The 14,539-nt window shown below is 50.3% G+C and overlaps 2 protein-coding genes and 1 pseudogene across 3 annotated transcripts; 1 reads left to right on the forward strand and 2 right to left on the reverse strand.

Moving 5' to 3' along the window:
* Positions 1-8,463: 8,463 nt before the first annotated feature.
* Positions 8,464-8,784, forward strand: LOC309875537 (feather keratin 1-like; the record flags this gene model as incomplete). Its single annotated transcript, XM_082755087.1, has 1 exon — positions 8,464-8,784. One exon carries the CDS (start codon positions 8,464-8,466, stop codon positions 8,782-8,784), a length of 321 nt encoding a protein of 106 aa, XP_082611213.1.
* A 1,904-nt stretch (positions 8,785-10,688) lies between these two features.
* Positions 10,689-14,088, reverse strand: LOC309875569 (feather keratin 1-like; annotated as a pseudogene). Its single transcript has 2 exons — positions 13,979-14,088; positions 10,689-11,029 (listed from the first exon to the last, which is right to left on the reverse strand). The product of its transcript is annotated as a feather keratin 1-like (transcript).
* LOC309874709 (feather keratin 1-like) lies at positions 13,434-13,754 on the reverse strand (the record flags this gene model as incomplete). The annotated part of the gene is made up of 1 exon (XM_082753174.1): positions 13,434-13,754. The coding sequence occupies one exon, from the start codon at positions 13,752-13,754 to the stop codon at positions 13,434-13,436; it is 321 nt and encodes a 106-aa protein (XP_082609300.1).
* Positions 14,089-14,539: the final 451 nt, after the last annotated feature.

Below are 14,539 nucleotides of genomic sequence, written 5' to 3' on the forward strand. Positions count from 1 at the left end.
GGACCCACGCCAACACCCTTAACAAAAGCCTCCAAAACCATGCAATTAAGCTCTCAGAGTGAGGATGCACCTCTGTGCAATTTATGGCACATTGGCTCACCAGCTATAGCTCTTCTTTTTGTGGCACTTTCTTTCTCTTTCTACTTTCCATAGCACCTCATTCTATGTCCAGTACTTTCTGCTGCAATTACTTGCTCAGAGCAAGAAGCCCCTTGGGGACCTCCTTTCTGGTGAATTTATTACAGTACAGGAAGGCCTTTTTGCTCTTGGAATATCTGCTGGACACAAGGGACGGAAGCCGATGATCACCCTTCTTGCACCTTAGAATTTGTCCCTTCTATTCTGTATGCCTTCCTTTTTGATGTTTTTTCTTCAATAAAATCATTCTGTATCACATTCTGATATGCCTCCTCTTTGTTTCTTCTCTCAACGCTCTTCCAACTTCTTTGACAATAAAGATAGGGCTCAAGAGGCCATCATTCCAGATGGTGAAGGGTCTTGTGCTCAGACTCCATCAAGCCTAACATAGGAATCCCATCCCAACATACACACAGGGATGGTTGGAGAAAGCTATTGGTGAGTTCCCCAAGGTGCCAAGACCTATCCCAGGAAGTATGTTCACCACAGCCAGCATAGCTTGGCACAATTTTTACTTCCAGAACATGACACGAGCCTTTCATTTGCCCAAACGATGGCTTGGGTACATAAAGGCCATCTGGTCAGGTATCTGATGCAATCTCCCTATGTCACCACACACCTAATTCTCTTCCCCAGCACCACTCTCCAGCCCTCCTAAGATATGTTCCCACAGAAGCAGAAAGAAAATCAAAGAAACAAACAGTGAAAAGAAAGAAGAGAGGAACAACGTGACTTCACAGGAAGGCCTCATTTCTATAGTCACAAAGGGAACATTACTGGCCATGGCCTATGCCCTGTGTCATGTAAAGGCTAAAAACGCCCTACAGGAAGCATTGCACACCTCATCCAACCACTCTCCTCCTCCTCAGCTATTCACATATGCAAGGCTTTAGGGCTCTTGCACATTTTCCTGAACAAACTGAGACTGTAATAGGCTGCAAGGGAATCTCACAAAAATATCCACAGAGCCTTCTGCTGGCTGTTTCACACAGAAAGATGAATGGAGCAGGAATTGCAGTTCTCAATGGCCACATAGCCTTTGCCAAGACTTCCAGGGCTAAAGGCAAAGACACACAACAGGAAAGAGGGCCTGCAAGCAACTATATGGCCACAAGCACAATGAGGATCGAGCACGAGAGTCGTTACAAGGGTTCTGGCACAAAGATGCACCTCACATTGCACTCACCCTTCCAAGTCTCATTCGACCAGCACAGAAACCTTTCTCTCCACTCCACAAAGTCACCAACCTGTCTCACAGCAGGCCCCCAGCCCAGCATGGCATTCCTCTCCTAAGCCTCTTGCCTGCCAGTCACCCCAGTGCCCAACAACAGAGAAGCACAGTCACCCTTCCCACCTCACCTCATCTCCTTCAGCAACAAGCCCTGCTCACCTGAGGGACAGTGCACAGGACATACACATGCATTGCAGGAAGGCAGGCCACCCACAAGTTCCCAGACAGCGATTTACCAATCCCATCAAACGTCTCTAAAAACCTGGGATGGTCCTTCACGAAACAGCGTGTCCCCTGCCTCCTCCCTGCACATCTCTCCTGCACAGTCCATGCTATTGCAGCCCTCCAGTCACACAAGCTGTTCCACCAGCCTCAGGTAATCCCAGTTCTCTGAGCTGACACAGGGCTCTTGTGCCTCCTGCCTACTTCCCAAGCTCTATGCTTTTGCATACAGGCACCTCAGGTGTATCCTTTTCCCACCTCTTGTTTCTTCCTAGGACTTCTCTGGCTCAGTCAGCACACCCTATGTACTGACAACCCACCCTGTGTTTCCCCACTTACCTGCAACCTACAGTCTTCCAACAGAACCAGCTTACATCCCTAGTCATCTGGTTTCACAGTATTGTGGAATGGTTGAGGTTGGAAGGGACCTCTGGACGTCACCTCATTCATCCCCTCCACTCAAGCAGCACCACCAAGACCAGATTACCCCGGACTGTCTCCAGGTGGCTTTTGAGTACCTCCAAGGAGAACTTGGTCACCCACACTATAAAAAAGGTTTCTACAAATTTACACAGAACATCTGGTCTTCTACTTTGTGCCCATTGCCTCTTGTCCTGGCACCACAGAATCACAGAATGGTTGAAGTTGGAGGGAACCTCTGAAGATCATCTAGTCCAACCCTCCTGCCAAGCAGGATCACCTAGAGCACATTGTACAGGATAGCATCCAGGCATGTTTTGAATATCTCCAGAGAAGGAGACTTCACGACCTCTCTGGGCAACCTGTTCCAGTGCTCTCTCACCCTCACAGTAAAGAAGTGCCCTCTCGTATTCAGATGAAACTTTCTGTGCTTCAGTCTATGCCCCTTGCCTCTCATCCTGGCACCGGGCACAACTGAAAAGAGTCTGGGTCCATCCTCTTGACACCCTCCCTTCATATATTTATATGCATTGATGAGATCTCCCTTCAGTCTTCTCTTTTCCAAGCTAAACAGGCACAGTCCTCTCAGCCTGTCCTCATATGACAGGTGCTCTAGTCCTCTAATCATCTTCATAGCCCTCCTCTGGCCTTGCTCCAGTAGTTCCATGTCCCTCTTGTACTGGGGAGCCCAGATCTGGACACAATACTCCAGGTGTGGCCTCACCAGGGCTGAGTAGACAGGCAGGATCACCTCTCTCGACCTGCTGGTAACACTCTTCTGAATGCACCCCATGATACCAATGGCCTTCTTGGCCACAAGGGCACATTGCTGACTCATGGTCAGCCTGCTGTCCACCAGGACTCCCAGCTCCCTTTCTGCAGAGCTGCTCTCCAGCAGATCAGCCCCCAGCCTGTATTGGTACTTGGGGTTATTTCTCCCTAGGTGCAGGACCCTGCACTTGCCTTCATTGAACTTCATGAGGTTCCCCTTGGCCGATCTCTCCAGCCTGCCCAAGTCCCTCTGAATGCCAGCACAGCCCTCTGGGGTATCAGCCACTCCTCCCAGCTTTGTGGCATCAGCAAACTTCCTGAGGGTGCACTCTGTTCCATTGTCGAGGTCACTGATGAATAAATTGAACAAAACTGGACCCAGTACTGATGCCTGGGGGACACTTCTAGCCACAGGCCTGCAACTAGACTCCTCACCACTGAGCCCAACCCACTAAGCTCTGCCATCCAGCCAATTAGCAATCCACCTCACTGTCCACTCATCTAGCCCACACTTCCTGAGCTTGCCTATGAGGATGTTATGGGAGATAGCATCAAAAGCCATGCTGAAGTAAAGGTAAATCACATCCACTGCTCTCCCCTCATCTACCCAGCTAGTCATCTCATCATAGAAGGTTATCTAATTAGTTAAGCACAATTTCCCCTTGGTGAATCCATGCTGACTACTCCTGGTCACCTTCTAATCCTCCACATGCTTGGAGATGACCTCCAGGATGAGCTGCTCCATCACCTTTCCAGAGATGGAGGTGAGGCTGACTGGTCTGTAGTTTCCTGAGTCCTCCTTCTTGACCTTTTTGAAGACTGGTGTGACACTGGCTTTCTTCCAGTCCTCAGGCACCTCTCTTGCACAACTCGCAAGAGCCTGGTTTCATCCTCTCTGCACCCTCCCTTCAGGTATTCATAGACATACAGGTATGTGAGTTCTCTCATGAGCCAAGTCTTCTCCAGGCTCAACAGTCCAAGGTCCCTTAGCATTTCCTCATTGAGAAGGCCCAGGTTGGGCCTTACCACTGCTGAGTAGAGGGGAAGGATCACCTCTCTTGATGTGCTGGCAACACTCCCTCTAATATAATGCAAGACACCATTAACCCTCCTACCTTCAAGGGCACATTGCTGCCCCGTGTTCAATCTGGTGTCCACCAGGACACCCAGGTCCTTTTCTGCTAAGCTGCTTTCCAGATGGGCAGCCCCCAGCATTTCCTAGTGCCTGGGTCTGTTCCTCCTGAATTGCAGGGCTTGGCACTTCCCCGTTTGAACTCCAAGAGCTTCCCATCAGCCTGTTTCTCCAGCCTGTCAAGGTCCTTCAGGATGGCAAGACAATGCTGTGGCAGGTCAGCCATTCCTCAGCGTTCTGTCAGCAGGAACCATGCAGAGGGTATGCTCTGCTGCATCACCCTCACCGTAAATGAAGATGTTCACCAGGACTGGACCCAGCATTCTCCTCTGGGATCAATTTCTGACCCTTGACCTTAGGCCTGGCTGCTCACCCCATTTTTGATCCACCTCACTGCTTGGTCATCAAGCCGATACTTCAACAGCTTCTTCATAAAAATCTGATGGGAGACAGTGTCAAAAGCCTGGCTGAAGGCAGGCAGACAGACAACATCCACTACTCTCCTGTCACTTACCAAGCCAGTTGTTTCAGCCCAGAAGGTTATCAGGCCAGTCAAGTATGACTTCCCCTTTGGGAATCCATACTGCTGATGATGTTCTTGTCCTCTGTGTGCCTGGAAATGAATCACCTTCCCAGGGATCAGGCTGACTGGCTTCCAGTTCCTCGGGTCCTCCTTCCTGCCTTTCTTCGAGGAGGAGTGACTTTTGCTTTCCTCCAGTCCTCAGGCATCTCCTTCACTCCCCATGACCATTTGCACATTAATGAGAGTGGTGTTGCAATGACATCAGCCAGCTCCATCAGCACTCCTGGTTGCATCTCATTGCAGCCCTTAAACTTGTTTATGTCTGCTTGACTAGGGGACATCTTCCTTGCTCCTGAGTTTTGCGCTGGTCTCTGGGACACTGGATTCCTGAAGGCTGCTCTTGCTATTGGAGACTCAAGTGAAGAAGACATTCACTACCTCTACCTTTTCCATGTCCTCCGTCAACCATCTCCACCTCATTCAGTGCCTTCGCTACTCCTCCTTTTACAGCTTTACACTTCGAGAACCCTTTCTCATTGCCTTTGACATCCCTGGATGTTTGTAAGTGAGTGGAAAAAGAGCTCTTTAAAAATAAATAAATAAGGGGGGAGGGAGGAGCAAGTGAGGCTGGCAAAATGCTGATTAAAAAGTAGTCGTGAAAATAGCATAGATAGACCACAAATGTAGGGTCCTGTCATGGCTCCCTCATACTGCAGGGTCCCAGACCCAATGTCCCCATGGCTTGCTAGGGCCACCGTCTCACTAAGTGCATATTACCCACTCAGTCTATGAGAGCTATAAAAAATACTGTCCAGCCTTCATCTGCAGTCCAGAAAACCCACATGGTCTCAACATTCTCGAGACTGCAACCCAGGCAGCATGAAATGTCCTTTCTTGTAGCTACAACCTTACAAGCAAGAAGGGCGCTACGCCACTGACACTGCACACCCAATGGGAAAGGCAAGGGCTGCAGAGATGCTAAGCAAGTTGGGACGAAATAGTCTACCTAGACTTCAGCAAGGCCTTTTGACACAGTCTCCAATAGTATTCCCCTGGAGAAGCTGGCACCCCATGTACTGTACCATGTACCATGGTACCCTGTACCATGACAGGTACACTCTTTGCTGGGTTAAAAACTGGCTGGACAGCCGGACCCAGAGAGTGGTGGTGAACGGAGTGAAATCCAACTGGCAACCGGTCACCAGTGGTATTCCCCAGGGGTTGGTGTTGGGGCCCATCCTCTTTAATATCTTTATTGATGATTGGATGAGGGAATTGAGTGCACCCTCAGAAAGTTTGCAAATGACACCAAGTTGGGGGGAAATGTTGATTTGCCAGAGGGTAGGAAGGCCCTGCAGAGGGACCTGGACAGGATGGGTCAATGGGCAGAGGCCAACGGGATGAGGTTCAACATGGCTAAGTGCTGGTTCCTGCACTTTGGCCACAACAACCCCATGCAGTGCTACAGGCTTGGGGAAGAGTGGCTGGAAAGCTGTGCAGATGAAAAGGATATGGGGTTGCTAATCGATGCTCACCTGAGCATGAGCCAGCAGTTTGTCCAGGTGGCCAAGAAGGCCAACGGCATCCTGGCCTGTATCAGTAATGGTGCAGCCAGCAGGACCAGGGAGGTAATCATCCCCCTGTACTTAGCTCTGGTGAGGCTGCACCTCAAGTACTGTGTTCAGCTTTGGGCCTGTGAGAAAAATCTCAATTTTCTTCAGACAGGATCTTCTGTGAAGCTATTTTATTCGTGATTGCAATGGGGGGAGTCCTGTCAATCAGGAGCGCATTTTAGTAAATGAATCACAACCTTTTATTCCCTAGTACCCAACACCTATCACCTCCCCTGTTTCCTCATTGACTGAATAGTACAGGTTCATGAGCTACTTGACACTCCTCTATACCATGTATGTACATTTTTTCTTTTTTTTTTCAACACTTTAATTTCTCCTTTCTTATGTTTTGAGAACTTGTGATCTTTGTTTTACTGTTCTCACACTGCTCATCCTGTATTTCTCAAGCTTCTACCTTATTTTAGAACAGTGAGGCCTTCTACTATCCACTTATCTACTTAGCATTTCTCCTTATTAGGACTACACAACTACCTTGGAATACAGAAAAGTAATTCTCCACTGCAAAAACACAACTTTGTTTCTCACAGGCCCCTCACTACAAGAAGGACATTGAGGCCCTGGAACCTGTCCAGAGAAGGGTGACAAAGCTGGTGAAGGGCCTGGAACACAAATCCTATGAGGAGCACCTGAGGGAACTGGGGTTGTTTAGTCTGGACAAGAGAAGGCTCAGGGGAGACCTTACTGCTCTCTACGACTACCTAAGAAGAAGTGGTGGGTAGCTGGGGGTCAGCCTCTTCTTGCAGATAACTAGTGATAGGACTAGAGAGAATGGCCTTGAGTTGCGCCAGGGGAGGCTTAGGTTGGCAATTAGGAAACATTTCTTCTCAGAAAGAGCAGTCAGGCATTGGAACAGGTTGCCTAGGGAAGTAGTGAAGTCACCGTTCCTGGGGGTGTTCAAGGAAAGGTTGGACCTGGTACTTAGGGACATGTTTTAGTGGATGACATTGGTAGCAGGGGGATGGTTGGACCAGGTGATCTTGAAGGTTTTTTCCAACCTCAGTGATTCTGTGAACCTGTGAAGCAATTTTATTCATGATTGAATAAAAGGCATCCTGCAAGTAGGAGTTCACAGCAAAAGTATATCATAACCTTATATTACCTATTACCCAACTCCTGATTCCTCCCTGGTTCCTCATTGACTGAGTAATACAGGTTCACAAACTACTTGACACTTATTATTATACCATGCATATACAATTTTACTTGACCAACTATTAATATCTCTTTTTCCTTTTCCTTTTCCTTCTCATCTCATGACAAGAAGGCCCTGATTATTTCTTTATACTGATTTTGCACTTCTCGTACTCTTTGTAAGCTATGCTCCTTATCTGGGGACAGTGGCACTGGCACTGGTTAACATACTCCCCACTCCTATGCCACTGTCATGCCTGGGCAATCACTTTTTAATATGCAAGGTTCGTGGAATTTTCCACTGAAAAATTCCATTCAATGGCAAAGACACCACTTTCTTTTCTTTTCTTTTCTTTTCTTTTCTTTTCTTTTCTTTTCTTTTCTTTTCTTTTCTTTTCTTTTCTTTTCTTTTCTTTTCTTTTCTTTTCTTTTCTTTTCTTTTCTTTTCTTTTTTTTTTTTTTTTTTTTTTTTTTTCTCACATAAGCTGACAAAGCAGCACACATAATGGGAAAGACAGGGGCTAGACTCAGACTTGCTGAGTTGGGTTGAAGGCATGGACAGAGTAAATGTGATGCAACTGGTAGCACATCACGTCCAGACACCTGGGAAGCCCAGAACAGATTGCTGGGGATACCAGCAAATGGCCCCCCCTTCTCAAAACAAAGCCACCGACCACACCTCATGAGTGCCAACCATGACCTCACTGATGACAACGCACCTCTCCCATGCCTTGGATGCATCTTCTACCCACCCTTTTACACACCTTAAAGAACTACACTTTGGTCTTTATTACTCTCACTTAAAATGTACTGCCAAGTTCAGACACAAACTCAACAGTAGAAAATGAAAAGATTGAGTTCTGGGAACAACAACTCACCCAACCTCATTACTTGATCGTCTTTGGCATGTAAGAGCAGCTCACGCCAAATGCTGTCATGTGCAAAGGGTTTCTTGTCCCGTGGACACTCAAAGACCAGCATAAAATCCGGCCCTGCACCTCGATCCCTCACACACTCTTCCAGACGCCTTCTCCCCTGCACCCAACAAGGTAAGCCTGAACCCTGATTGCCTCCTTTTACTCTCCACCTGTCCTCTGCCCCCAGCATGAGCAGCCATTCTGCCTCCCCAAAGCCAGGCTCCCCAAATCCTCACCCTAGGCCTCTTGGCCTCTCTTGGCCTCCCCCAGCACCGCTTCTCACACCCACAACAACCTCCACCTTCACAACACCCTCTCTTCCAGGGACCCTCCACAACACAGACATGTCCTGCTACAACCTCTGCCGCCCCTGCGGACCCACCCTGCTGGCTAACAGCTGCAACGAGCCCTGTGTCAGGCAGTGCGAGGACTCCCGCGTCGTCATCCAGCCTCCTGCCGTGCTGGTCACCCTGCCAGGACCCATCCTCAGCTCCTTCCCCCAGAACACCGCCGTTGGATCCTCCGCATCAGCTGCCGTGGGCAGCAACCTCAGCGCCCAGGGAGTGCCCATCTCCTCCGGCGGCTTCGGAGGCTTTGGCCTTGGAGGCTATGGCTTGGGAGGCCTGGGCTGCTTCTCTGGCAGAAGAGCCTGCTACCCCTGCTAAGGACCAACACCCCTGACAGCAGCTAACAATGCCCTGCAGCCAACTTCATGGACTGAGGATGCTCTGATCTCTGTGCTCTGGGAGTACCTTCCACACAAAATGCATTGCTGCTGATGGTCACTGTGCCTGCACCTCTGACCAGGGCACTACTGTTTCTGCTCCTTTCAGAACTCAGTTCTCAGTTTCTGAACTGAAACAGAGAACTCTGCAAGTTGAAGTCCTGAGAACATACAAGGCAACCTGAGCATTAAAGCAGATGTAATCATCAAATGATTGAAAGTTTTGGGTTAGAAGGGATGTTAAGCATCATGTAGGTCCAACCAATCTGCCATGGGCAGGCATTTTTTGCAGTGGATCAGGATGCCCAAAGTCCCATCCAAGTTGGCCTCAAACACTTCCAAGGGGTGAGGCATCCACAGCTTTTTTGGGTTAGCTCACCATCCTCAGGGTAAAGAATTTCTTCCTTATATCTAATCTAAATCAAGTCTCTTTTAGTTTAAAACTGTTAACACTTGTCATATCACTACACGCCCTGATAAAGAGTTCCTCCCCACCTTTCCTGTAGCCTCTTCTAAGTACTAGAGGGCCTCTATACCGTCTCCTGGAGCCTTCTCTTCCCCACGCTGACCAAGCCTGGCTCTCTCAGCCTGTGTTTGCAGGAGAGGTGCTCCAGCTCTCTGACCATCTCATGCTCTGACAGGTCCAGATCTGTCTTATGCTGGCTGAAGACTCAAGCACTTAACACAGTCTTCCAGGTGGGATATGATGAGCAGAGTAGAGGGAGAATCACATCCCTTTGTTTGCTATCTGCACTTCTATAGGTGCAGCCCAGGAAACAGCTTTCTGGGCTGTCAGTGTACATCGCTGGCTCATGTAAAGACGTTTCTCCACCAGTAACCCCCAAGTCATTCTCCGAGCAGCTGCTCTCAATCCACTTGTTGCTCAGGCTGTATTGGTGTTGGGGATTGTCTTGACCCAAATGCAGGACCTTGCAATCAGCCTTCTTGAAATCCTTGAAGTTTCCTTGGGCCCACCGGATAAGCCTGTCAAGGTCATTCCAGGTGGCATCCCTTTTTCCTCTAAGGTGTCAGCCACCCAACTGAGCTTGGTGCCATGTGCAAACTTGCTGAGGGCCCATTCAATCCCACCGTGTATGTCAGGGATGAGGAGTTGAAATAAAACTGGTCCCAGGACAGACTCCTGTGAGATAGCACTCCACCCTGGTCTTTACCTGGGCATAGAGATGTTGGGTGCTTCTCCTTGAATGTTCTCACCCAGACAATTAGTTGTCTGAGAAGCAGACCGTCTGATAAATCTATGACTTCTTGTTTAAAAACAGAGTGCAGTCCAGCTGCATCTTGATCATAACCAGCTTGGGCCCTGCTGGCCTGCTGAGCCCTGCTTAATGTTGAGTGAATTAGAAGGAGTGTTGGGAGCAGAAAGGAAGAGGAGACATCACAGACTGAAATTCAGAAGAACTTTATTGTGGAAAAAGAATGAAAAGGCGTGCAGAGAAGAGGTCTGTTCTGTGGTGCAAGTAGTGCAACCATCAGGCTGTGTCCCATTGTAGAGCAGATTTGCCCAGAGCCCCAAGGTCTTCCTCCACTGCAATAGAATCAGCACATGGGAGGTGCCAGTGGGTTTGTGGCTGCAAATAAGTCGCTGCAGGGGAGAGTACTGGACATGGAAGATGGTGGTAGGAGTAGAAAGAAATGAGAGAGGAGTAGACCGTGTGTCCAGGCAGCATGGACTGGCCCACTTCCTGCTATAGTGTAGAGTGCCATGAGAAGAAGAGCCATGGCTGGTGAGCCCATCTGCCTTAAACAGTGAAATAGTGCACCCTCAGGCTGAGTTCTGGCTTGCACAGTGTTGCAGGCTTCTGTCAGCAGTGTTGGCATGGGTCCTTAGCAGGGGTAGCAGGCTCTTCCGCCAGAGATGCAGCCCAGGCCTCCCAAGCCATAGCCTCCCAGGCCAAAGCCTCCGAAGCCGCCGGAGGAGATGGGCACTCCCTGGGCGCTGAGGTTGCTGCCCACGGCAGCTGATGCAGAGGATCCAACGGCGGTGTTCTGGGGGAAGGAGCTGAGGATGGGTCCTGGCAGGGTGACCAGCACGGCAGGAGGCTGGATGACGACGCGGGAGTCCTCGCACTGCCTGACACAGGGCTCGTTGCAGCTGTTAGCCAGCGGGGTGGGTCCGCAGGGGCGGCAGATGTCGTAGCAGGACATGTCTGTGTTGTGGAGGGTCCCTGGAAGAGAGGGTGTTGGGAAGGTGGAGGGTGTTGGTGGCATGAAGAGCTGTGCTGGGGGAGGCCAAGGGAGTGGGGAGGCCTGGGATTTTATGAGAGCATGGCAGTGGCGAGGCGGAAGGGCTGCTGAGGCTGGGGACTGAGGGCATATGGAGAGTTACCCCGGTGGGGCAGGCGAAGGAGGGGGTCGGGGTTCAGGCTCACCTTGTTGGTCGCAGGGGAGAAGACGTCGAGAGGAGTGTGTGACGGTGCGAGGTGCAGGGCCGGCTTTTATGCTGCTCCTTGAGTGCCTGCGGGGCAAGAAACCCTTTGTGAATGACAGCATTTGGCGTGAGCTGCTCTGAAATGCCAAAGCCTGGCAAGTAATGAGGTGAGGTGTGGTGTCCTTCCCACAACGCACCCTTTTCATTACCTCCTGTTGAGGACATGTCTATTTGCCTTGGTGGCATCTTTTAAGTGAGAGTGGCTCTTTGGATGGATTTGCATGGAGAGTGCGTTTGAGGGCAGTCGGCAGACGCGGCCAAAGCATGAGAGAGGTGGGTTGTCATGAAGTGAGGTCATTGTGTGTCACTCGTGTGTTGTGGTTTGCGGCTGTATTGTTGTGAGGAGGGGGCCCTATTTTCTGGCATCACCATACTGCAGGCTTGTCTGGGCTTCCCAAATGTGCTGGGCATGAGGCACAGGAATACTTATTTATGATGATGTTACCCCTCTCATTTATAACGTGTAGCCACCAGTAGGTGTAATCTCTTAGGAGTTCAGCAGAGATTTGATTAAGTTCCTCAGAATATCCTTCTGGACAAAATGTTAAGCACGCAGCTAGACTAATATCTAATGTGATGGTTGAGCAGTTGGCTGATAGGTCAGACTCAAAATGTAGTTGTAAATGGGGTTACCTGTTCCTGGCAGGGAGTCACTCTGGGGGTTCCCGAGGGCTCCATTTTGAGTAGAGAAGCCTGGCACATAGATGTTGAGAAATTAGAGGGCCGGGCTTTGAGCAACAGCATGAAATTTAACAAGGGCAACTGGCGAATTCCCCATCTGAGACAGGGCAACCCTGGATCTATGTCCAGACTGGGAGAGGAGAGGCTGGAGAAGACCCAGCATGAAAGAACATTGGTCTTGGATGCAGGTAGGGTGACCAAAACCTCATCCTTGTGTGCAGAAGACTTTCTTGAAGCATGGAGATCTTCCTGCCCTGTGATGGGAGCAGTGGAGAGGGAGTCGATCCCTGGTGGTGTTTGGCTTGTGAGCATGTTATAGCAGCAGAGAGAACCGGACATAGGAGACAGTGCAAGTCAAGGAAAGAAGTGGGAGAATGGTAGAACGTAAGTCAGCCATGTTTCCAAACATCATGAAATAGCTCACTTCCTTGCTTCTCTGGTTCATGCCTTGAGAGAAACAGCCGTGGATGTGGAGCTGATGACCCAATGGGTCAGCGACGGCACAAAGGAGCATCCATACTCCACAAAGAGTCTCGCAACATATGTGTGGTGTCCGTGTAACAGACAACTGTGTTAAATAATACAGGCCTTAATAGAGGCCCCAGGGGGACACCATGCCTCCCTGGTCTGCACCTGAGCACCGAGCTGTTGAGTGCAAATCTTGCTATGTGACCACGTAGGCAACTCATTATCTGCTGAGTGGGCACTGGGAGGTCCCTTTATAGCTTGCTGAAACAGACCCTAATCAAACGTGGGATAAGTAAGTGCTGTATTCTCCTCACAGAGGCCAGCCCTGCAGCTCCTTCTACCAAAACCTTGCCACGTAAACCCAAAACACTAGGGGAGGTCTCGTGGCATTTTTCAACCTGCCCTACCTACATCTTGACCAAGCATATGTGGGGCCTCACAAGGGCAGAGTAGAGGGGGACAATCAACTCCCTCACTATGCTAGCCAATCCTCTGTTGATGCAGCCAATGATGTAATTGACATTCCGGTCTGCAGGCGTGCACTTCTGGGTCCTGTTGAGCCTTTCATCTACCAGAACAACCCAAGTCCTTCTCTGCAGGGCTGCTCTCAATGAGTTCTTCTCCCAGTCTGTACTCCTGTCTGGGATTGCCCTGAACGAGGTGCAGCACCTTGCACTTGGACTTGTTGAACCTCATTCTGTTCTGATTGGCCTGCTTCTCCAGACCGTCCAGGTTCCATTGGATGAAGATTGTTGTGTGAAGAAAGGAGGAGTGTCAGGCTGGCATGCATTAGAACTTTATTGAGGAAGACTCATGAAAAGGAAGGAGCACAAGCAGCAGGGCCCTGGTCAGAGGTGCAGACACAGTGACCATCAGCAGCTGTGCATTTTGTGTGGAAGATATTTCCAGACCCTGGAGATCAGAGCATCCTCAGTCCATGAAGTTGGCTGCAGGGCATTGTTAGCTGCTGTCAGGGGTGTTGGCGTGGGTCCTTAGCAGGGGTAGCAGGCTCTTCTGCCAGAGATGCAGCCCAGGCCTCCCAAGCCATAGCCTCCAAGGCCAAAGCCTCCGAAGCCACCAGAGGAGATGGGCACTCCCTGGGAACTGAGGTTGCTGCCCACGGCAGCTGATGCAGAGGATCCAACGGCGGTGTTCTGGGGGAAGGAGCTGAGGATGGGTCCTGGCAGGGTGACCAGCACGGTAGGAGGCTGGATGGCGACGTGGGAGTCCTCGCACTGCCTGACACAGGGCTCGTTGCAGCTGTTAGCCAGCGGGGTGGGTCCGCAGGGGCGGCAGATGTCGTAGCAGGACATGTCTGTGGTGTGGAGGGTGCCTGGAAGAGAGGGTGTTGGGAAGGTGGAGGGTGTTGGGGCTTTGAGGAGTGGTGCCTATGTAGGGAAGGGGAGCAGGGAGGCCTGTGTGTGTGGGGAGCATGGTGGTGGGGAGGTGGTAAGCCTGCTGGGTTTAGGGGCATAACACCTGTGGAGAGATGGGTTCAATGGGGCGGGTGAAGGAGGGAATTGGGGTTAAGACTCACCTTTGTTGCAGAGGAGAATGCGTTGAAAGGAGTGTGTGAGGGAGTGAGGTGCAGGGCCGGCTTTTATGCTGCTCCTTGAGTGCCCGCAGGGCAAGAGAGCCTCTGCGCATGACAACATTTGGCGTGAGCTGCTCTTGCATGCCAAAGCCTGGCAAGTAATGAGGTGGGGTGTGGTGTCATTCCCAGAACTTGACCTTTTCATTTCCTCCTGTTTGGACATGGTGTTGGGTCCTGACGGCACCTTCAAAGTGAGGGAATAAGAGGCTGGAGAATTTCTTTGAAAGTTGCACAGGAGGTCAGGTGTATGTTGTGTCCAAAGGCTGCTTGAAGTGCGGTGTCATGAGTGAGGTCTTTGCGTGGCATTCCTTTGGTGTGGCCCAGCCACAGTGGGCTTTGTGGCTGTAGGCAAGTCATTGGAGTGGAGAGCATTGGGCATAGAAGAGGATGCTATGAAAAGAAGGATCGAGAGATGAGTAGGTCCTACACTGGCCATGTTTCCTGACTTTTCCATGTTTCCCCTTTTCCTCCAAAGCTGATGACCCCAGAGAACACAAGACTTGA

Source organism: Aythya marila, assembly GCF_965140915.1.
Source record: "Aythya marila genome assembly, chromosome: 2".
Lineage (NCBI taxonomy): Eukaryota > Metazoa > Chordata > Aves > Anseriformes > Anatidae > Aythya > Aythya marila.